Raw genomic sequence first — 24,749 nt, 5'->3', positions numbered from 1 at the left:
GTAACATGTAGTTTCGTTATTTCTTCGTGATGTTAACGTATCAGTATCGGCCAGGCACGATTACTCAATAGGATAAGGCGACCGATAGCACGTGCCTAGTGGCTGCTGTGAGCACAAAATGGCGCATTAACCAGTCATAGCCTCGTCCAACGGAACCGAGTTCGATCGCCCCAACATTGTAAACTGCATTTGTACGGCACTAAAATGCATATTCGCCGAAGGCACGTTCGTCGGTCCGTGCTTTACCTCTGGAAGAGGATCGAATGCCTTCGGGGTCGAGCCCCATGGAAACCTGGTTGGGGCTCGATCTGCTTCCCTCCCTCCCATAGACCAACGGCGGCTCGCGATGATGCAGCTATTTAAAAAAAATGTCATGACGCACCATATGATGCCCCGGACCGTGCGGGCACCTGTAGCTCGCGTACAAACACACCCACCTCGCGCAGCACCGCCGGACCCTGTGGGGAATGAAAACAAGTTGTCGCGGTTGTCACGAACACGAATGCGCGGTTCGCGGGGATTCACCGAATCGCCGCACGCGTAAATGGCCATTCAACGGCGGAGTCAGTCCAGCGGTATGAGTGTGCTTTGTTTCGCGTATGCGCTAAGTCGGCGATAAAGAAAAGTGATTCCTCTCCCGGAAATTTTCCCAAAACGTACACGTTCTCGACCGTTTTGTTTCTTGTTGTGATGTTCTAATTCCCGATGGTTCCCGGATGCAGCAGCATGTAGTTCTCGGAGGATTTGGTGTCGTTAAAATCATGTTGCAGTGTGGCGACGAAAGCAAGTTGAACGATGTGTGCAGCAGCTGACTATCTTACCCGCGGCAGTGATTCTCAAACTAGTTCCTCCGAGAAGACGCTATTTTTTTTTAATGTGTCTCAAATATATCTTGTTTTCGCGGAAATCATTTCAAAGTGGACCAAATTGTTGCTTTCATACTCGATACTACAAATGTTTTTAGACCTAAACATTCAAATAAAAAAATCGAGTAACAGCTATTTCTTAAGTTTCTGATTTTGATGCACAATGCTGGAAGCTTATGTTTTGATTAAGACAGTAAAAAAGTGCGATAAACTGAATAAACACTACGTCCACCAGCACGTGAAATAAACGTTCACCATAGAAGATTTGAAAGATGGCGAATTACTTTATAAGAAGCGATCGTAGAGGCGGTCCGCGACAGCCGAGCGTTAAAACCGGTTAGAAAATTGGCCCACGAGTGCCGAGGAACACTTCACCCCACACCTTCCACCCTCGAAGGTGTGGAATCGAATCTTAACCGAGATCTGTCCCTAGTCTGCACGAAAGGACTGACCATCTTTGTACACGGAAGGAAAAAGTCTAGTAAGCCGTTCATGGGTAGGCATGACCGAACACGGTCGAAGAAAAAGTGTTAGAGTACTGCTATAGAACTTTATATGAACTGGTAGAATATTGGAAAAGAAAATAAATTAGATCTTCTTCTTGGCGTAAATACCGTATTGGTCATGCCTGTCTTTTAAGAGATTATTACATTTTTTTTCCTTAGTGTTCGTGGATAGTTAGGATAGGATCCTTTCCATTATTAATTATTGCATGGCAATCGTGGCCGGACCTTCCCCATGTATGGGAAGATTGACTATACAAGTTTAATAAGCGGTTAACTCTTGAATGCTTTTATTGCTAAGCATGCATGAGCAAAGACGGTTGTTACTCGGTAATGAAAGTAACGAAAATAATATTTATTGTAATGTTTACATATGAAATTGTGGTTAGCAGAACTGGACAACTGGAAAAATCATCTGGAATATTATGCCATCAGTCTAACAAACTAAATTTTTAATTTATGCAATGATAAAAAGAGGAAACCAACAGTTGACGGACATTGCGATTGATATCTGTTTCATGAATTGGAATAAAAGGAAGGATAGGCTTTGGAAGAAACAAAGGGTTGAGAAGCACTGTTATGCTGAGACTGTGGAATGTATGTGGGTGTGTGTGGTCCAGTCCGATCGTAGCTGGAAGTCTGATCGATGCTGCGAGGCCGCGAGAACTTATTGCTCAGTGTACTAATGTGAGTCTCCGGGAGTGGTCGATCTGACGTCGTGTTCCTCGTTTTGAGTCGCTTGAACGACATCTAGTAGTGCGCAACAGTTCTATCCCAACGGCTAGTCCGCGTGTTTACAGAGTGCTGTGTTGCGATTGCAAACAGGAGGTCCGCCGGAAGTGAAGTGGTGTAGAAAAAAACAAAGCGTTACAAGAACATCTTGCATTGTGCCCGCGTTACATTGCAGAGTACCGTACCACATTTGTTTGTACGGCCTCGCGATCGGAAGGAATTCACCTAGGGGTACCAATTAGCCCGTGGTTGTTGGGACCGACGCCTCTGCAAACACACTCCAACCGCCGGTGCAGTGTTTGATAAGGTACAGTGCAGTGAGGGCTCAAGGGGAGGTGCCACCCGTGTAAAAATGCAATGTGTGTTTAGCAATGCGAAAGTGAATCGGTGACTTCGAATTGCATTTACCTAGGTTGGCTAGGTTTAAAACAGCTGCAGGGAGGTTGAATTTGAAAAAAAGTGCAACGAACACGTGTTTCTGTTTTGAAGCGTCTGTTTTAAACAGCAAGTAACACTACTCCGAACAACTTTACTAAAATTTTCACTACAGAAGTTCATCTCCCTAACAGAAGTGTTTGGTGCATATACAAAAGTGTGAATCTATTTGATAAACGAAAACACCGACTAAACAAAAAGGGCACGCGCTCTTGCTTGTGTTCGTCACAAGGCGTCCACCAAACGCCTGATAACGCCAGCGAAGTCAAACCCGGTCGAAGCAAGTGTGTTGTGTTTCGCGGCATTTCGCAGTTTTGTAATATTTCTCTTCTGGCGGGTGATAGTGATTTGTTTTTGTTGTTCCGCACCAAACATCTTGCCCTCGTGTGTGTGCGTGTTTCGAAACGGCGTTAAAATGTCGACGTTATTGAATTTGGACTGCTACCGGCACGAACTATACGGTAAGTACAATCCGTTTTACTACAACAATACGCTTCCAAATGTGTGCGGTACGTGTTTGGGTTTATATGAGTCATTAACTGTACGGTTTTATGGCTACTTTGGTGCCACAAATTATATTTCGTAATTCTAATTTGGTATAGCGGAGATCGCAGAGTCCGGCGTCTATCGACGATTGATAAAACGCTACTCTATAATTTACAAGCTCTTCAGTAATATGATTCACCGCTGTTCATGTGCAAGATGAACCAAGTGTTTTCTTTAATTTAGACTTTTATTTGGTTCTACCATTTTATTCAATCGAAATTACTTTCTTTGATGAACGGTTAGGGTTTAAAAAATGATTCAATATATTACAACATGTATAAATTATCGTTTGCTCTGAGACATTTTGCTCCATGCATTTTCCCCTTGACAGTATTTTATGTTTTTTCTTCTTGTTTGCCATTTGTTTACCCCACCAATTGCACAGCTATTTAACCGTATCGATGCATTCAGCAAAACATACCCTAAGAACAGTTAATGCAACACAAAGGACACCAACGGGGTTACGAACCCACGTTGCACAGATGGAAGCGCAAGGTTATCTGGAGTTCAGCTGTACCGGAAATAGAATTAAAATGAAACATTCACCATCGCGTAACTCGGTTCGCTGCGTGCCGCGAATGATGTCCATTCGAGAACGTCCTTCAGAGCGTAATTTGGCGTTTCGATCAGTTTCGTTTGTTGGTACTTCTTAGAATCTAGCGCCGATGAATCAGCCGGCAAGATCGTTCGCTTCAATAAAAGTTGGGGGATTTTGTTTTGTTAACGTTCATTCTCGCATTATGAATACAGAATGAGCCCCCATACTGTCCCCTCTTTCCGTTCCCTGTTCTCAGTGCTTCCTTTGCTTATCATGCACGCTGCCTTGCGCCATTCGCGTGATTATGTATGCAGGGCACGGGCGGACGGGTGGAGTGTGGAGCAGGAGTAGGGCGCACGGCCAATTGTGGAAAAAAAACCCACCACCGTCAGCGCAGTGGAGGGGCAGGCAAACCGGTACATGATCCGGCCGCGGGAAAGCCCAAACGTCTTAGCGCGTCAGCTATTAAGCGTGCCATCCCCCGGTCTCAAACCCTCCCCCCTCGCTCCCGCGAGGATCACCATCTCACCGTCCCAATGTTGATGCACACTCACACCGTGTGTCATGCGCTGGCCGCGATCGATCGATCCGCGTGTTGGTGATGACGATGCTGATGGCGGTGTTGCTAGTGGTTGGACCGATTCCGTTCTCGGTGCCACGAAGCACTACCACCACGAGCCGGGGTCTTGTTTTGGCCCGGTGGGAAATCCCAAAAACCGGGTCCTCTCCCATCAAAGTGGGCTCCCCTTCCCCCGCGATCCAGCATCCAGCGTCATGACACGTCAATCCGCTTCTTGTCGGTCGTCAACTGTGCACCGCCTGGGGGTTGAGAGGTGCGGTTATTATTGTTATTTATTTTAACCCGTCGAAAGGGTCAAACAATCGATTGCCAACGAGATAGTACGAGGTAAATCAAAATTACACCGGAATAAAAAAACAAAGATTAATACGATTTGTGACCGAATTATCAGCCACAACATGTTTTTAGAGTTTGTAAACACAAATGGTGTGCTTTATTAAACATGGAAATAATTGATAAAGAATTGAAGTAGAAATCATTACATGTGTTGCACATTGAGTGAACAGCTAATATCACCATTTTGAAGTCCTAAAAGATTATAGGGGAAAAAGGGCATAATGAAGTGCATAGGAAAGAAATAACATTTATCTTCGTTCAAAATTGGTTTGAACATCGAAGGAAAAACTATAACTTCATTTTTCATTTAACTTCATAAAGTGTATAAATTTACCATATAGACGGCTTTGCATCATCCAACAGGGTTGGTTATGGACATTATTTTATCATTTTTCCAAACATTGTTCAACCATTACCGGTCCGTGTTGACCCCGACTCCCCCACACGCCATTTGACGCAAAAACGATTGCCTCGCGACACACTCGCGAATGTCGTCATCGATCTACACGCACGTTTGCATCGTCACAGCTTTCGAGGCAGCAGGCCGGTTTGTGGTTTGATTTGTGAAATGAAAAAAGGGAAGGTAACGTGTGACGTTTCTATGAACGACAAGGTGAAGATCTTCAGGATCGCATACCGCAAGGGGCTTTGAGATGTTCGGTTTCTGTTGTGATTTGGTTGTGTTCCGGTGAGGTTGTTGTCTTTGAAGAAGCGTCCACCTTCGAAGCGATCGTCCACCATTTTTTTTCGCGCGGCACTCTGTTCAACGTGCGCTCAGGTACGTCGTTTTTTTGTATTGTGTTTGAAATGTAAAATGTTGTGTTTTTATAAGTTTCATATCCTTTGCTGGTAGTGCCTACTATGGGTTTTTCAAAAGGATAATTAATTCGTTTACATTGACTTCTAATACTATTGTAAACGTTTATTTATCTTGCCACCGCATATACGAATCAGTTAATCTGGCGTTCAATGTGGGTCGTACGAACGGAAATTTTTTTCCCCTCCATTATTCCCCACTTTGTCCATTACATTAGGCAGAAGCACGTGCTGTTTTCGATCGATGGCGGGAAAAGAAAATGATACCCCGATGAGTCAGCCTTTATTGTCGGGCTTGATCGGGAAGAGATTTGGTTTTACACTTTAGCAAATGTTGGCTAATTAGTTTAGTGGAGATACGCGTTTGATCATCGATAAGCAGTGTTTTCTAAACATTGTTTCGTTGAAACTGTTTCTTACGAGAGAGTTTTTTTTTATTTGAAAGGTTTATTTTGAGATTTCGATGGTTATTTTTGAAAGTTTTTACTTTTCGTAAAAAACATACCATATTGGTTTTTTTTATTTTTAAAAGTTTTATCTTTTTATAAAAAACTTCCCATCGTACATAACACGATCTTAGCCCCCTTAGTTCTTGATTCAAACCGTATTGTTGCAGCATATCAAAACAGGATCCTTTCAATATAAAAATATAAAAACATTCTATGTTCAAAATTTGGTCAAATATCCACATTCAAAACAGTTTCGCTCAACTCATCAGCCAAACCTGATCAAGCCCAAACCCAATTCTCGGTTGGCTATCGGACGGCTACGTATTAATCATATTGAGTGGATCAGCGTGTAAACTAAGAAAGAGTTTGCGTCATTGGAATCGCTCGTTCTCCCGCGCATTCCGATAAAATATACCCATTCGTAACTAGCCTGTGTTTTACACACAAAATGCGTCAATTCAAAGGAATCTCTTTGAAACGCTAATCCCACGATTATGTTTTTTGAAATTTAAAGAAAAATGTTATTTTTAATCGAAGCTTTTCACAACTAGTAAAGTGTGCCGGTAGGAGTTGAGAATGCTCGCGAAGAAACCCGATTGCTGGTGCTTTCAATCTTCTAATGTTGACCCCTTTAATCTGTCGTTCAAGGGCAGTGGGCTATCACGTGTTTATGGTTCAATAAAATCGTGAACCGTATTAATCGGCTTCCTGATAAGTTTTTCCCGTAAAAGCAACAATGTGTCCCTCACCCGAGTGCAGGAGTAGAACAACCCCCAACAAAAGTGGGTGATAATGGTTGAAATTTATAAATATAACTGACCCTACTGCCTTTGAGTCGAAAGTGGATCCTCAAAATTAAAGATAACAACGCGTCCGGAATTCGAATCCAACCACAGGACCCTCTTTCTTGGGCTCTGGATGACGCCAATTTGGTGAAGAAATTTAATTCGTTAATTTAAATGAAATGACGTTTGACGTCACGCCGTGAATGGTTTGTTGTTTGAACGGGTTTGACGGTTCGAAAAACGGCTTCATGTTAACATAAATTGCAACACGGTACACTGTTTGCTCCGCTTACGACGCTTACAACATGGAACAAGCCTATTCAAAATAAATGCGATCAACCGACACATTCCATGTACCGATCAGTGACTCACGCCTCGTAATCATAAACCACCTGGCTGTGGTTCCCAAAATAGAACGTCCTCCAGAACGCTATTTTGGGGCTGCGACCCCGGACGAAGGAATCCCTGTTACGTCAAAAATAAGCTCCCGAGATAAGGATAACACCGTTTGACCGAGCCCGGCGACACGCTAACAAACGATGACGTCGGGTGTCGGGTCGAAGCACGTGACGTGCAAAAAAAAAAAAGAGTTCATGACGTCGACGGACCGGAGATGTTCCTTCGTCTTGCTTATGTTTGCTTTACCGAGGGAAAGGTAATATCGTGCCGATTGCCTTATCGCGCGCTAATACTTCGCAAACGGTGAACTACTTGTTGGAAATGATGAATGAAAAAGGAACACATTCTAACGTGTGAAGGAGTTAGCGGTAGGGGAGGGGGGGGGGGGGGGGGGGGGAGTGGTTGGGAAGGGACCACTGTGAGGCAAACGGGTATCGGGTCGATACTGATAACCACCGATGGGGCGCCCTTATCAGCTTCCTTTGTCGCTTCGAGGAAGAAGACCTCGAGTCGAACGTCTTACGGCTACGCAAGGCGAAATTTATTGGTTCACCCAACCTCGCGGGATGGGATGGAATGGGGTGTGCCAATCCGATCCCTATCACTCTCTGTCTTTTTCTCTCACGCGCCCACCTTCCGGTACTTGAGAGGAGTCCCGCGAGTTAGTCTCGTGTGAGTTCCGCGCAACGACACGCGTTCTACAATATTACCCCCGCGGGGCCGTTGATTTGGTGTTTGATCGCGAGCCTCCGAGCCGGTCCGGCGGTGTGACGATCGCTCAGTAGTGTGTCGACCTCGACACGGTTAAGATGTATCAGCAGCAGCAGCAGCAGTAGAAGCAAAGCGCGAAATCGTATTAGTATCATGTCTCTAGATTGGTATTTGTCACCGGATATACAACTTCTGTTCCAAGAGTCACAACATCAGCAAGCGCCAGGTAGGACGCCAAGGCCCTCCGCTGCCCGCCCGCCCGCGTTTTAGAGCGGGGTGTTTGTGGGGTTTTCCAAGCCGGCCGGCCGGCCCACTCATCAGTCAGTCCGTGTGTCAAACCCCTAAAAGCCGGATCGTGATTCACTGGTTTGATGGGTCGCTTTTAATTTTCCCAATTTCCAGAGCAACAGCAGCAACAGCAGCAGCAGTTGTCTTCGCCACCGCAGTACACCATTCTGTCGATGGACATTCCGCCGACGGCAGCAACAGCGGGTGCCGGAGATCAGCAGCAGCAGCAGCAGCAGCAACAGCCTTTTACACTCAGCTCCGAGCGGCCGTACAACAGTGCCGCTTCGCCATCGTCCTCGTTCGCATCGCCCTCGTCACCGTCGTCGGTCAGCACCAACAGCAGCATGTCCCCGCAGTCGAACGCCAGCGACACCAGTGCCTCGTACACGCTGCAGAACCTCAACCTCTCCAACAGTGGTGGACCGGCGTCGATGCACTACCCTGGCGGAGCCGGCATGAGTGGCTATCAGGCGCAACAGCAGCAGCCACATCATCAGGTTCAGCAGCAACAACATTTCTACGCACCACAGATTTTGTGTCTCGATCAGAACAACATGCAGCAGCAGCAGTACGGAGCCTTCACGGGGTCAGCGAACGATGGTAAGAACCTCGCGATAAAAGTGAAGCCTCGAACGATCCTGACCCAAACAACTTTTTTCTCCTTCTCCACCCCCCACCAAAGCGTTCGGCTCACCGAAGCCCGACTACGGCAAGCCCCACCTGGTGATCCTCGAGCAGCCGGTCGACAAGTTCCGCTTCCGCTACCAGTCGGAAATGCACGGCACGCACGGTTCGCTGATGGGCCAGCGGACGGAAAAGTCGAAGAAAACGTTCCCCACGGTCGAGCTGCGCGGGTACAGCGGGGAGGCGAAGGTGCGCTGCTCGCTCTACCAGGTGGAAACGGCCCGGCGTGCGCCCCACTCGCACCTGCTGGTGATCAAGTCCGGCGAGGAGGATATGATCGACCCGCACGATGTGGACGTTGGACCGAACGTGGCGGGTGACAGTGGTGGTGGTGGTGGTGGTGGGTACGTTGCCACCTTCCAGGGTATGGGCATCATTCACACGGCGAAGAAGTTTATCGCGCCGGAGCTGTACAAGAAGCTGCGTAAGCATCGCTTGACGCGGGACAATCGCGAACCGACGGAGCGGGAGGAGAAGCAGATGCAGGATGACGCGGCTCAGATGGCGCGCACGATGAACCTCAACCAGGTGTGCTTGTGCTTCCAGGCGTTCGAGGTCGATCCGGCCACCAGCCAGTGGAAGCCACTGACCGAGCCGGTCTACTCGAATGCGATCAATAATATGAGTAAGTGTGTGTGTGTCTGTGTGTGTGTGTGGGTGGGTGGGTGGGTGGGTGTGTGGGTGGGTGTGTGTTCGGTTCTAAAGCGGTTCCCTTTTTTTCCTGTAGAGAGTGCCCTCACGGGGGAGCTGAAGATTTGCCGGCTCAGCACCACGTTCAGCAGTGTCGATGGTGGCGAGGAGGTTTTTATGTTCGTGGAGAAGGTGTGCAAAAGTAGGTACCACCAGCGCCACCAGCGTGACAGAGTGTGTGTGTTTTAACCTGTTGTTCCTGTATCCGCAGATAATATACAAATCCGATTCTTCGAGCTGGACGAGTACGAAACGGAAGTGTGGACCGATAAGGCCATCTTCTCCGAGGCGGACGTGCATCATCAGTACGCGATCGCGTTCAAAACTCCACCGTACCGGTACAAGGACATCACCGAGCCGGTCGAGGTGTACATGCAGCTGTACCGGCCGAAGGACCACTGTCTCAGCGAGCCGGTACCGTTTAAGTATAAGCCTCGGGCGGGCATGATGCCGGTGCCGGGTGGCAGCGGAACGAACAGCTCCCGCAAGCGGCTACGCATGAGCTCGGGGACGGTATCGTCCGAAATTCCTACTGTGCTTCCGAACGACCCGAACGCACAAACGGCGGCCGGTGGGGGAGGTTCAGAGGGTGGTGGCAATGTGACAGCCCAGCCGCAGCTACCGTCGATGCATCGGTCCTTTCCGATGCTCGTGAACCACACGCCGGACGCGATCAGCGAAGCCCTGGAGACGGCTCCGATGCACGGCATGCTCGAGCCGACCGATGGCACCGGGACGACCATCAGCAAGGAACTCAGCAAGGCCATCATCCAGGAGATACTGAACATCCCGACCACGATCGCGTCCGATGTGGCGTTCGATTCTAGCGACTTCCGCTGCAACACTGAAGGTAAGGAGATTGGACTGTCGATTGTCGGGCGGAAAGTACCTACCTCATGCGTTCATATTCCGGCAGAATTCAACGAGCTCATACGCGAGATCGAGAACCAGCAGGATCTGGTCAAGTTGGAAACGGACGCCAGTCCGGACGATTCGGCCAGCGATCCGGAGAGCAGTGCGCTCGTGAAGGCGCTGAACGATTTCCTCCGCACCGGCGACGACACCCGGCACGGCGAGGCCCTCCGGAAGCTGATGGTGCTGATCAAGCTGTTCGCCGGGAACTACAAACGCTCCCGGCAGCTCCTTTCCTCCCACTGGACCGCCTCCAACCAGCAGCAGCTCAAGTAAGTTTGGCCACCATTTCGCAGTCCCATTCGTGTTTCTGTGTATGTGTGTGTGTGTCTCACTTGTGCGGCTCTGGGAAGACATTTTTGCATCCTCCATCACTACCACCACCAACATTTGCGCCCGTTAACTTGTGCTGATGAACCATTCGTGTTCGTGATTCCGGTGTACGGTTGTAGGTTCGAAGCTGACCCGTGGAGGAGCCATTACGGAGAGCACCGCTGGTGAATGGGACCGCGGGTTTTGGTTGTCTTTCCATCCCACCGGACCCATCCTCACCCCCTCGCGCCCAGCGCACTCCACAGCCATTGGAGGCGGCCATTCCAAAAGCAATGCATTTTTCTGCTATTTTATTTCAATCGTTTGTTTTGTATGTAAATAAATTATTTCTGTCGGTTTAAATGTGTTTTAACTTATACTACTGCTGTGTACCAATATTCTTTCACCAATCTCTGTGGTTCATGTTTGAAGTTGCTTGCTTCAGCACTTGGCTTGTAATGAGAAATCGAACCGTCACCCTTGACTCACCGTTTTCACAGCACATTTGCAAATTTCCGGCAATCCACTAATCGGACGGAGAGTGGCGTCTTATCATGTCCGCGGGTTGACTCTTGAAGGCCTGCGTTCGTTCGTGCTTTTTGGAAATTCCATTACGTTCGATGTTTTTTCCGAGAGCCGATCGGAATATCCGACAATTTTGCGTTTGCAATTGTTTTTGGTCTAAACGAGCCCTCCAATAAGAAACAGGCTCGCTCGGATGTTGGCGGACCGCGCGGGCCTTCGTTAATTTATGCTGGAAAATCTATCGTCCCAAAGGGCGATCGGTGATCGATCTTATCCATATTTAGCACACACACTTTCCATTTCCAGTACTTCCCTTGGGTGTAATTATGGAGGGCAGGATTTATCGGTACTTTTCGAGGTACGTTCCGATCGGTTGTGAAATCCCCAAATGGATGGAAATAGGAGCTTGTACTGGGTCGGATACGTTCAAGACTAGTTTTTTCTTCTTTTGCACAAATTTCCCCCACTTAAATAGTTGGTTGAATGTTAGGTTGGGTCATGTCCTTAACGATGTACAAAAAAAAAAAATCCCTCCTTGCCGATGCCGAGTGCTAATGTTTGTGTTGTTTCCTTTACACATTTTCTCCCAGTTGCTTGCATGCGGCCATCCGCCGGGACGATACTACCATTGCGCAGATGCTGATCGCACTGCTGGACGAGTACGGGCTGACAGACGAGCTGCTCGATCTGCCGAACGATCGCAACGAAACGGCCCTCCATCTGGCGGTGACGGCAAACAATGGGCCGGTGGTAGCGGCGCTGCTGGCCGCCGGAGCCGCCCTGAACTACTGCGACTACCGTGGCAATACGGCCCTGCACCGGGCGGTGGTCGAGAACGTGCCGGAGATGGTGCGCCTGTTGCTGAAGCACATGCGAGCGAACGGTGCCCGGATGGATAGCACCAACGACGATGGGTTGACGCCACTGCAGGCGGCCGTGTACGCGAAGAACCTGAAGATTACGCGCATCCTGATCGATGCCGGTGCACCGGTCTGCGAGCGGGACCTCAAGCATGGCAATAACGTCCTGCACATTGCAGTCGATAATGTAGGTGGATCTCAGAGGGTGGTGGAAAATGTAATTGTACTCATTTTTACATTTTCTTTCTTTCGACCTTAGGACTCGCTTGATATTGTCCACTATCTACTGGAAAAGGTAGGCCATACAGCACTAGGTCAGGAGCGGAACAACGCCGGCTACACACCCCTTCAGTTAGCCAATGCAAGGTGTCATACGAGCAACGGAAGCAACAAACTGATCGTCCGGGAACTTCTCCGGCACGATCCGGATGGGTTGGGGCACCACGAACGACAGCCAACCATTCCAAGGATGATGAATCCGCACGGTGAAGACGAGGAAGACGAGGAAGATGAGGAGGAGGAGGAAGAGGAGGAGGAAGACGACGCAGAGGAGGAGGAGCATGATGCCGGGCAGAACCAACACCAAGGGGGGCAAGGTGAAGGGAAACCCTCGGTTGAACACCGCACTACCGTGCTCGATTCGATCGATCTCAACTGCGACTGGGCGGACATTGCGAGACTGCTGGAGGACCACAAGCCGGAAACGGTGCCAAAGGAATCGGTGGCCCCGAAGGAACCACGGTCGGAGAGCACAATGTTCGACGAGCGGTGTCTGGCGGAACTGTGTCGCTGTCTGAATGTGGACGGTGCGTGGAAGGAACTCGGTTCGCTGCTTGATTTTCACGCATTCTTCGACGTTTGGGAGCTGTCATCGAACCCGTCAAGGATGCTGCTCGATTACTACGAGGTGAGGCAACAATCGATACCCGTGCATAGAATCCCTTGGCTTGTATTCTTCAACTAATTGTAGAATAAACTTGTTCACATGATCGGATTATCGTTACTATGCTGACATTATGAAACTTGTCATCTCATAGATTATTCGGGTTGCTTTGATAGAAAAAAAAAAATCATCACACCCTTCGTTTTTCGTTGCAGATGCAAACCCATCCAATGGAACGGCTGATTGGGATGCTGGGCGTACTGGAGCTGCGTGATGCCATGCGGTGCATCGACGAGATGATCTGCCGGAAGATGAAGTAGCGGAGAGCACCCGTTCACCGTGTGAGAAGGGTTGTGAATATTTACACAACTCCAAAGAAGTGATTTTATTTTTCTTAACGATAGAGTAACAAACCTACCGATACTTTAATAATAGTATCTCATATCTCACCAGTATAAAGTTGCTGACGGAGCCGGGACGTCCGTGTGGTCATTTAAGCTGTGGAATTTGGTTACATTCCCTTACGTGTAAAGCACAGTTTTCGTTTTAGTATTAGCGAGTGAGTGATGCGGAGCGAAGAGCGATCGTCTTTTTGACTTCCCCTTGGTACCTTGTATATTATCTACATTTTAAACGATTTTATTTTTGGATTAAATCTATTTTCCCAATCGGAATTCTAGCAGGCTCGTAGTTCCTTCCTTCCATCCACGGTGGTAATATCACGTACCGTAGCAATGCACCTGCCACTTGGACCGTGTTTCGTGCCCCTCGCCCTTTTTCCCCGTTTAAAATTAACAATTCTCAATCGCAGATTAGAAAGGGTGAAGGGGAAAGGAATAAAACCGGTTCCCGGGCGGCACAGAACGTGACTGTGCCGAGTGCGAAGAGGTCAGCTGGGTGAGAGAGGGGGGGGGGGGGGGGGGGAGAGGGAGGGATCGATACACGTGTACCGTGTACTCGCTACAGGCAGACAGAGAGTATCGAACGGGACACTTTGTTCGGTGGTGGTTTCGGTATCCGGTAAACTTAGTTTTATTGCTAGTATAACAAATAATTACAACCTATCGCTCTATCCGAAAGGGAACGGAGGGGAAATGGAGACGAGCCTGGATCGGGCCCCGGTGCCGGAGGATGCTGTGGAACGGATGAATTATGCAACACGGGAATCGCCGGAACGGGTTTCTGAGGTCGGTCGGAGATATTCCTGGATCTTGGGAAGTTTTCTGCTGGGTGGGCGTGAGTGCCGGGCGTGTGTATTTGTATTGTGGGGCTGTAATTGAGTCGACGAGCCCTACAATAGAGAGAGAGAGAGAAAGAGGGACAGAGAGAGAAAGGGTGGGTTCTCCGTAATTAGAGAATTTTCCTTCTCAGATGTTCTACTAGCTGATGTTCATTTTAGGCAATTCCTGTAATGCGATCCTCTGATTCCTGTTTTTTCCGCACCATGTCGTTCATAAGATGACCGGCATCACCCCGCCGCTCTCTATCCTCTGTCTCTTTCACTGACCAGGCGGAAAGTAGAAACGAAAATCAGGCCCCATACCTGGGAAAAACCGTTTCCAGGTGTCCCTACACTAGATCGTAATCGATCCGGGCGCCCATACGCCGCAGTGCGATGATCGTATTGACCGCCTTGATCCATCGTTTCTTGATAACATAGCGTTTCAACTTCGTTTTTGTTACAGACAGTTCGGTGGTGCCCTGGGCCGTCGTCTCCGCCAGCCACCGGTGCTTGAGGGCCCGCTTCGCCGTCAGCCGCTTCTCGCCGTCCTTCACCAGCAGCTTGCGGACAAAGTCCTTGGCGCTCTCCGAGACCGCCTCGAACGAGGTGTAGTCGAACGAGTAGCTGCCCTGCAGGACGTTGTTCATCGTATCCATGTCGTCGCTGCCGACGAACGGTGACAGCCCGGACAGTCTGAAGGTGGATGCCGCGAAGGGATGATCGCAGAGATGATAAGAGGTGGTGTGCGGAGATGGATCATGAGAGATGGTGGATAGATGGTGGGGCAAAACAGACGGCGCAACAAAGAGAGAAGGAGAGAGAAAGAGAGAAAGAGAAGGTGAGTTGGAGAACGAAAGAGAGAAGAGAGTGAGAGAGAGATATAGAGAAATTGCCAAATGAAGCTTGCGATACAGTAAGTTCCGGTAGACCATCTACGCATTTGTGTGGACAGAGGAGTTTCCCGCGGGTTAATTTTTCGAGTAACATTTACTGGATCAAATTATATCACATTTTTTATTTGACATTTTAATTTCCTTGTCAGTGTACCAAAAATTGTTCTGGTTACTCTTATTCGGATAAATTAGCTTTAATTTTATAAACAAGTGGTTTATAAAGTGATGTATTTTTTAATCGCTTTTTTCAAACAATTGCAGGAATAAAAAAACTTAAAATAAAACAATTAGTTCATTAGTAGTATCAAGGATCTCCGTGGAAACTCCCCGTCGTATCGAACAACCAAATCACATGATATTAATAACGCTCACAGTTAGTCCAATGGGAAGATGCTATGGATAGCGCACGATCGGTCACGTTTATGCACAGATCACAATCCGCCAGGTTATTGTACAGAGCGTCAGGTGCAAGTGCATCGGGTGCAGGTGCAGAAACATTTTTGGCATTCCGGGTGCAGATGTGATTTTGCAATGGGGAACTCCAGGGCGACTCCTCCATAGAGCCGCCACCGGGAGCGAATTAATTAAATGTTTATTTCTGCATGATTAGGGAATTCCCCACCCCTACGCTCCAGGTGAGGCGTGGGGGTGGTTTTTACTACCTAGCTTCTCTTGTTATTTTTTGCTTTTTATTTCCACTCATCCCCTCCAACCAAAAAGCGCACGCGACCGGTGAGTGGTGGTCCCATGCGTTGATTGACGGAAAAGTCGGCGTGCGCGGATCACTGCATGGGGAAGTTTTACCGTGCTAAGGTAAATTTCACGCTTTGCTCTTCACGCAAACGGAAGGCTCGATGTGTGGTGGGTATTTTATAGAATTGTTTCACGTGGACCGTGTGCTCGGAAGTGTATGTCCCGTGCGAATTATGGTAATGGGATGCGCCATAAATATCGAGCATTGCGACTCAGGGGAATCGAGAGTATGCCATTATGGGAAGTTTACATTTTGACTTCGGGGAATCACCGGGGCCTGGGAGCAGCGAAAAATATGTCTTTGAATTATTTTAATTCAAAATCACAGTGAAAGTGCAAAACAAACAAGGTATGGAGATATTATCAAGAATATTTTCTTATCCTCAAGAACCCGTATCATTCACGAAAGAGGTGCACAGTGTGCAAATATTCAATTGAGTAAAAATGTGTTGGAGTTCCTTTTCGTGCCTTTTGAATGTTTGACGGATATGAAAAATGTACAACATGAATACACATTAGAATGAATGAATGAATGAATGAATGATGAAGATCATCAAAATAAAAAGTTACCGATCATAAGGTGGTCCGCGGGTCCGCGACAGCCGAGCGGTAGCGCCGGTTAGAAAATCGGCCCATGAGCGCCGGGGCTCACCACCTCGACGGCGTGGGTTCGAATCCCAACCGAGACCGGACCCTCCCCTGTACGAGAGGACTGACTATCCACGTACAACAGGGAAACAAGTCTCGTAAGCCCTTAACGGGCAGGCATGACCAAGAGGTCGTTACGCCAAGAAGAAGAAGATCATAAGGTGAAGCATCATCCAAACAGGGATGATGTTTTGTCCATAAACGAACGACGGAATGCTATTGGGAAAATGGACTCAATTGATTCTCCTACCACCATCGCAGTATTCGAAGGCAGAGTTTTATCCATTTTCTTACCTAGCATATCCACTAGCGTTCGCTGATGGTGCGCAACCTACGCACTGTTCCCGATTATCGGCAATAAAAACCAAATCAAAACGGTATGTTACCAAGAACACTCTTTTTTTCTTATGCGTTAAACGTGATAAACAAAAAACAACCCAACCAACGTGTGCCAATGCGGCCGATAGAGACATAAAACAACATTTCTTAGCGCACTATGGGGGAAAAGAAAGAAGAACTATTAAACAAATTCGAATCGATGGCGACAATTTTGTGGGATAGAAAAGAATGTCGGATAGAAAAAGGAAACAAAAACATGTACGTATCAACCAAACAAACTGTCAAATCAAAAATACAAAAAACTAGAAAAAATAATGAACGAACTACAAATGAACGTTATATCACATGTTTGTACAATGAAACAAAAAAAAACGAGAAAGATTCAACAATTGGAAAGAGTACAAAATGTTAGAAAAATTATAACGATCGACAAAACTCGACCAAAAACAAAAAAAAAATTCACAAAAAACAAAAAATGGTTGTGGAACAAAAATACAGAAATGGAAAAAGAAATAATTACAATAAAAACACATGAGAGTGAATCGTTTTTCAACGAAGAGTGAAAGCCGAAGTGTGGTCTCGAGAACTTCGTGTGCAAAACACCATTCCTCTCCCCTTCAACGCTCCCTGCAGAGGGAACCCCTGTTGCGCAAGGGGGATGCTGTTGATGTACGTACTGTGCGGTTCAACGGAATGGACGATACGAGACGATTATATTTTTATGAATGGAGCAAACGTTACGTTTACATGCACCCCGTCGGAAGAGCGTAGGTTTGTGCGTGGTACGGGACGGGTGGGGGTCAGTTTCCGGTAGGAAAACGTGCGCACGTTGAGCGAGAAAAACAAAACAAGTCAAACACGGGAAGAGAAGGCGACACGCGAAGCGAAAACCACACAAACCTGCAGCGGAAGCATTAGTGGCCAGGGGGTTGACGCAGTGCGCTCGTCGTCATGCTCGTATGCGCGCGGTTCTAATTAGTGGCGACTGCGGCAGACACCGTGGGGGCGCACAGCGACAGCTGGCCGCGTTCGGTTTGCGCAGGTCCTGTGCTCGGGATCGGGACGAAGGCAGGCAGGCGGAGGCGATCGCTAGCGATCCAAGCTGAAATGGGGCTCGGTAGCGACGTACTCACAGCATGTAGCAGATCACACCGAGGCTCCACATGTCGGTGTAGAAGTAGATCTCGTCGAAGTTGAGCACTTCCGGGGCGGCGAACTCGGGCGTCCCGAACATCACCTGCAGCTTCTTGCCCGGATCGTACCGGCGGGCGAACCCGAAATCGATAATCTTTATCCGGTTGCCGGTCTTTGTGAGGCAGAGGATGTTTTCTGGCTGGAAGAGATGGATGTGTGTGTGTGTGTCACTTCGCGTCGGGGCGGTGACGCCGTTCGGACTCACCTTCATGTCTAGGTGGATGATGCTTCGGCTGTGAATGTACTCCATGCCCTCGCAGATCTGTCGCATAAAGACGGCGCACGCCTTCTCCGTCAGCACAAAGTCGTTGTCGGTGACGCGCTCGAACAGCTCGCCACCTTGAATACTGCGGGACAGACAGCAACCAAGTAAGCATCCATCGCTTCCATCAGCCCATCATTCTCTCACTAATATATTTTTTTTCTCATTTTTATTTTAGAACTCGACACCGTACGCATACTCACAGCTCCAGGATCACGTAGAATTTGTTCTCGTAGTCGAACGCATCGTACAGCTGGATCAGCCGCGGATGGTGTAGGCAGCTCATCAGGTCGATCTCACGCACCTTGTCGCTCCGGTCGTTCTTCTTCTTGTACGGCACGATTTTGGCCGCCAGCTCCAGCCCGGTCGCCTTCTCGCGGCAGTGAAACACCGTACCGAAGGTACCCCGGCCCAGCTCCGGCAGTATCTCGAACTGTTGCCGCGGGTCGACGTCCATCTTTAGGTGCACCTCCCGGAACGGGAACGCCGGTGCCAAGTCTAGACGGGGCGCGAAGAGGAAGAGGAAGATAAGAGTGAGAAAGAGAGTGGAAAACGATAAATGGGCGAAGGTTTGTTTAGACTCTACTATAAACACAAACGCAAGCCCTATTCTTGTGAGTCGCGTGACGCGCTCCTAGAATGGCGAAACGACTCCCCGACGATGAAGGTGTTTATTTTGGAAATTGGCACTGGAGAACATAATTTTTATCTTGGCATACTTCGTTGTGATCGTGTGAAAATCGTGTTCGAGAAAGGGATAGTAGAAAAGATCAGCTTATGCATGGATTTGTTTCTATCTTATTTAAGCTTCTTGGATATCCTGCTTATCTCACTCATATGTCTGTTGTTAAAAATAGACGTTAGAAAATAGAGAGAAGCTTTAACCTTTGTTTAAGGAATATATAGCGCAAACGAATTTGTTTTCAACTCATCTACCCTGCTAAAAGATTAAGCTTCAATTTTCTTGTAATCAGCTCATGAATACCCGTAAAATGTTTAAAAATATAATTATTTGAAAAGTATCTTAATAAAATAATTGTCGGGTCCCAAATTGCAGAACATTCACCGATATACACTTCCACCTAAACTACCAAAGGTTGGATAATGAAATTCCATTTCGAGTTTAATTGATTATCTGACAACTTGTGCTGTTTTCACGGTCGCAAACAGTTCACCACAGAATACTGCAATTTCGACGTTCAATTTTGTTCGTTTCCCACCATTTTTGTACTATTATGTAAACTTTCACTTTCAACTTTGTTTTTCTTTAAATAATCACTGTTTAATAGCTTAAACGAAAACTTCCTTTGATCGTAATAAACCGAACTAAGGTCCGGTTTGTCGTTGTGCTTTTCAACCAAAATGGCAGCTTTTTGGAGCAAATATTAATCCTATGTTTAGGATCACTTCAAAGATGAACACTTGGCTTGCTTTATAGTTGCTTTTATGTGAAGTTTCACTCCCAAGCTTGACTACTGCTCACAGTTCATAACATTCGCACTAATTTTAGCATAACTCTGTTCGAATAATTTATACTTAAAACACACTTCATAACCATCTTCTCCTGAGAACATATTTTCATGCTGGAAAATTGATACTTTTGTAACGTGACACACATTTTCACGACACACTCTTTCGTTAGTTTATGGCGCGTTTTAAAATTGGACTCACGACACGTTTTACAGAAGATCGTTTCACCCTCGTCCATGGTGGGGCGCGCTCTTCTAGGCGTTCTCCATGCGCGTCGGCTGACTTTCCACGGCAAACTGACGATCGAGCTTGATCTCGCCGAACACCTTTCCCCATCGTGCGACGCATTTCGGCATCAAGAAGGGTTTATTAATTGGAAAGCTAAGCGTAACCCCGCTAGCGGCGCATAGAAGCGGGAAAGGGAAACAGTATGCCGATGCGGTTTAATATTACGTCCTTTGATTTCAGCGCATGCCCCTCTGCTTGGGTCTCCCACCTTGGATTTGATGCGCCGTGACGTGAGTTTTCAACCTACAACCGATCTTGCTTTGCCAATGGAATCGGTGACTCGACGGTCACCTGACGCGCTGTTCTGCGCGGTATTGCGTGCGTGTATAGGTGTGTTTGTCGGTGGACAAGATTGAGGGACAACCTTGAATAATCGGGTCACATTTATGTCGCTTTCCCGCGCCGCTCCGTGATGACATTGGAGGTAAAAGAAACACACGCCGGGCCAAATGCGGGTGGAAAAACAATGCGCAACCGATGAAAAGTGAAACAAAAATCCGGGGGAAGGACCGAGCAGACACTTTAACTGCTCTAGTAAGGGCACGCGTAGCGCAGTGTCCTTTCACTCCCGGTGTTTTTCACTTTGCCCAACGTTTCGCCTCATCTCCGAAGCATAAAGCCAACCGATTTAGCAGAGCATGGCATTGCGGCCACGGACCTCGGCATCCGAGACATGCATAGAAAGATCCGCTCCGTCCACCCCATCCCGCGGGAAGCTAGTGGCGCATTTTCCACCTTTCCATTCGGAATTGGGGAGGGTAGCAAAAAAAAACTCCAATAAATCAAATCAATTAGGGAATTAAATGGAGGACCCAAAGGTTGTCTCGTCCGCTCGTTCGTTCATCGGTTTGGTCGTCGGTGAAGCGTGTCGTCTAGCCGTGGGTGCCAGCGAGTGGCCACGAGCGATGATATATGCTTTCGCCCGGTTTAACCCTTGGAAACTTGCTTCGTCTGAACCGAAGAGGAAGATCACGTTTAGAAGTTTAACGGAAATTTAATAAACTTTCCTTCATCGTGAAATCAATAAAACAATTTTGAATATTTTTTATCTTTCAAAAAAATTCATTCGGTTGATATATAATAAAAATAAACCTTAGTTACTGTATGCAAACCAATTCGATGCCATCCAAGGGTTTTGGTCGTTTCACCAGTTGGATGAGGATCGCTGCTTTTCGTCTTAGTCCCTTGGGAGGGCTGAAGCAACCACGTTTACAATGTTAAGGACTACCAACCGTTATACCTCTTTCCCCTCTCCCCACGCGTACGCGTCCTTGTGCGCTTCGTCCCAGCTGTTCCGACGCAATTACATCCAGGGAGGGTATATTAAAAACACGCACCCAAACCGAGTCACCCAAACGGGATACGAGAAGCTGCGCCACACGGTAGTTGCCCACACCCCTAACCACGACGACGACGACCACGACGAAACGACCACAAACAACACGGACACGGGATGTAAATAAACGTCGTTGAATTATTGTTTGTCTTTGCATTTCTGTTTCTCATTTTTTACTACTCTTAGCCGCTCTCCCCCTCCACAAGTCGCAGCGTGCGCGAAAATGGCCACGGGTTTGGGAGAGAGGTGCGGCGGGGTGGCTGGGTTGAGGACTTTTGTGTTTTTGGCAGACGCGTGCTCCATCCGTGACACATACAGGCGCGGATCCCGGTTGGCGATCGAGTCGGTGAATTCGGATGCCCACGAATGCGGCACGTTTCACGCATTCAAAAATAGACCTTTGCGGTGGGTCGGATTTGGAAAAAGGCCCGGGGAGGCGTTAGGCGAGGAGGGAAAACAAAAAAAAATTGTTCACTTTTCCCAAATCCCCATTGAGCGGGGTTTTCGTTGACGAGGGCGTTTCGTTACTCCATTATCCGAGCAACTGAGTTTCTCAGTAGGGGGAAATGGCAAAAGATAACGAAACAACAGCAGCGAGAAAATCAACTGGGAAATACTGGGTGGAAAACAAGCGTGCGTTTGAATGTAAAGAGTTAGAACAAGACGCAACGGAACCTTGCGCATCGTTTCCCTTTCGCGAGGCCACAGGGGGACTGAGATTTTCCTTCAAACTCGAGAGTTCAAGAGCAGCACGGCGTACCCAACAATGTCGGACCGAGGCGAGTGAAAACGAATATAACTTTCATCGCTTACGGGCGGAAAACGAGCATCAACCCGCGTATCGCGGGAGGGTTTTGCTGCCCATCCTGGCAAAATGGCACAATTGCTTCAGATTGTTTGCCGCTAAACAGCGCAAGCTACTCGGACAATGGCCACTCTATTGGGGGTTATGGTTCGGGAAGGAGGATCACGCAAATGTTTGCCATCAGCACACATAAACAGAGGGTCGGTGCGCTGTACGTGACGGTAATTTAGCTCTATTTACTCATAAAGTCATTTACTTTCCGGTTACTTTAATTATTTACTTGGTATTAGTGATAAAATGAAATTTACAAAATATTTAGTCAAAAACTTGTAAAGCTTTTTAAATAGCCCCAGTTGAAGAAACATTTAGAAAGTTTGTAATGTGTTTATTAGGGTTTTCAGGAATGATTAAGGGTTTCAAAAAATGTATGTATCTAGAATTTTACTGTAATGTGTAAATTCATACCCACTTGTTCTTCGAGATCACCGAACATTGTTTGATTGCTTTTCATGTTATGTTTCGGTATGGAAACATGAAATTTAGTAGTATAAATTAAAATATTTATTACCATAATTTACACCCATAGTGGGGTTAGATCTCTAGTTTGAAAATTAGGTTATAGTTCTATGAGATTTTCGACTTAAGTTTACCATGAGCTATTCGGTACAATTCGAGTATTACCAAATGTTATTACTTTAATTTGATATTTTCCCCTCATGTGAATAGACAATGTTTGCTGGTATATGTTTTTAGATATCTTTCTGAACCAATATCTTGAAACAATATTTTAGAGCTTGATGTTTCAACTTTGTTTCGCCCTTTGGCCTTGGTAATAAACATTCTGCTATCGAACAGTTATTTCGCTTCCTTGTGTTTGCTCTCCCATTGTGCCCGTTCCGTTCCGTTGCTGGGGCTTGTCCGAACCGAAATGCTCCTTCCTTCCCCGTGTGTCGAGCGAACCACCAGTTGCCGGTGGTTCTATTTTTGGCACCGAGCCGTCGATTGTCTAACGCGGTACGGTCCATTTCGCGCACGATTCGAACGTTATGTCGGGCGGCATCTTTGCTCGGAGGCCCTAACAGCTGTTTGCTCCGGTGACCCCGTAGTGTTTCGCGAGGCCATTGTTTGAACGATCGGCCGTGTGATAACGAAACTAGCCACATTCCACAGTAAGTCCGCTGTCGGCAAAGGTTTAATTAGTTTTCTCACTTTGGCAAAAGAAAAGAAACTGCCATCTGCTCGATTTATTTTCTTTTTCATTTCCCCAAAGGAAGTATCATTTTTTGGCGTTAGTGCGCTTCCTCCCACCTCATCGTCGTCCTCTCGCACCGAGCGGCCCATCTGGCCATTTTCATGTTCGCCCCACCGTCGCGCCTTGTGACTTTCCCCGATTCTCGTAGCTCGCGGAACATCTGGAGCGGACACAGGGTGTGACAAAGGTCACACAGAAAATGAAGCCGTCCCGTTTTCGTCGGTGGCAGTCCGTTTAATGGCGTAATCCTCTATCCGATCGCGGTCGGAACTGATTGATCGCGTCGTTTGGGTTGAGGTTGAGGGGAGCAGCTTTAAACCGGGCCGTTTTGCGGCAGCCAAACAGGAAATGTTCGTACCATTGCGGTGGGGAGGGGAAGCATTGCGGGTTGCAGATTATTTGGACACTTTTCCGCGTGTTTGTCTTGTCTTTGGGTTTTGGCCCCGAGCCATTGAGTGGCGAGTGAACAGTGCGCAAGAACAGCTGAAGGTGTGGGAAAAATATTGCCATCTTGACCGGGAGGACATAACCGGGAGAGAGATCGCGGGGAAAAAAGGGATAGCACAGAGATGGGAAACCCATACATACACACGAAAAAACAAAAATGTTCCCATACACTTGCGTTAAAACGGCACACATTTCCCGAGTGCCAATGCACCTTTTGCGCGTGGAAAGATCAAGTGCAAGGCCCTGGGTGGCCCTGAGGGCGACCGTTGAATCATCGGCACGCCTCAGCTGGTGCAGCGCTTATGCAGGCGATTTCACGGCAGACGCCTTATGCGAGCAGGTAATTAATCGCGAAATAGCATTCGTTCACCTTTGGGTCGCACGACGAAGTGGTTTGAATGCACCTCGGTGAGGAATCTTACCTTGCTTAAGGTGACAATCAAAACATTATTAGAACATCGAAATGGAGAGCGGGGAAGCTGCACCGAGCCTTGGCAACAATATTGTTATTGGCATTCGAGTGTTACGAGGAAAAAATGAGTTTACTTTAAACTGAACAATACTTTTTGGACCTCAACATGATCGAATGAGTTATTAATTTTTAATGATTATAAAACACTTCCAACTAAAGCTTAGCTCTCGTAATCATTTTCAGTTTTAATGGTTTGTATACTATTAAGAGTAATTAACTAAGGTTGGTTTCATTTGAAATACGTTTCGGCGGCAATGCTTTGCGGTTTAAAATAAAAAATAAAAAAATAAAATTATACTCATATACATTTGAAAAGTCATAGCATTGAATAGTTAACTTAATTACAAGAAGAGGATATTTTTAGACTTAGTCTTTATATCATGATCATGTGGACCTTCTGTTTCAAAAGTGGGGATCAATGTTTTCAACATTTTATATTATTATTATTTTTCATTTCCACCAATGTTGCGATGTAATGTCTCATCAATACGCCAGGAAGAAAAACAAGCCATCGATAA

General features: G+C 47.2%; 2 protein-coding genes across 2 annotated transcripts; one reads left to right on the top strand and one right to left on the bottom strand.

The window, feature by feature from the left end:
* Nucleotides 1-2,951: 2,951 nt before the first annotated feature.
* On the top strand, nucleotides 2,952-13,224 carry LOC131281354 (nuclear factor NF-kappa-B p110 subunit). Its single transcript, XM_058310680.1, has 9 exons — nucleotides 2,952-2,997; nucleotides 8,099-8,584; nucleotides 8,667-9,293; nucleotides 9,396-9,500; nucleotides 9,570-10,208; nucleotides 10,275-10,542; nucleotides 11,698-12,154; nucleotides 12,227-12,874; nucleotides 13,066-13,224. The coding sequence occupies exons 1-9, from the start codon at nucleotides 2,952-2,954 to the stop codon at nucleotides 13,168-13,170; spliced, it is 3,381 nt and encodes a 1,126-aa protein (XP_058166663.1). The 3' UTR covers nucleotides 13,171-13,224.
* Nucleotides 13,225-14,419: 1,195 nt separating this feature from the next.
* LOC131281602 (myosin light chain kinase 2, skeletal/cardiac muscle-like) lies at nucleotides 14,420-19,277 on the bottom strand. The gene is made up of 5 exons (XM_058310945.1): nucleotides 19,253-19,277; nucleotides 18,365-18,659; nucleotides 18,105-18,246; nucleotides 17,839-18,038; nucleotides 14,420-14,765 (listed from the first exon to the last, which is right to left on the bottom strand). The coding sequence occupies exons 1-5, from the start codon at nucleotides 19,275-19,277 to the stop codon at nucleotides 14,420-14,422; spliced, it is 1,008 nt and encodes a 335-aa protein (XP_058166928.1).
* Nucleotides 19,278-24,749: the final 5,472 nt, after the last annotated feature.

This window comes from Anopheles ziemanni, chromosome 2 (assembly GCF_943734765.1).
Source record: "Anopheles ziemanni chromosome 2, idAnoZiCoDA_A2_x.2, whole genome shotgun sequence".
NCBI lineage: Eukaryota > Metazoa > Arthropoda > Insecta > Diptera > Culicidae > Anopheles > Anopheles ziemanni.
This window is presented reverse-complemented; position numbering and strand designations above follow the sequence as displayed.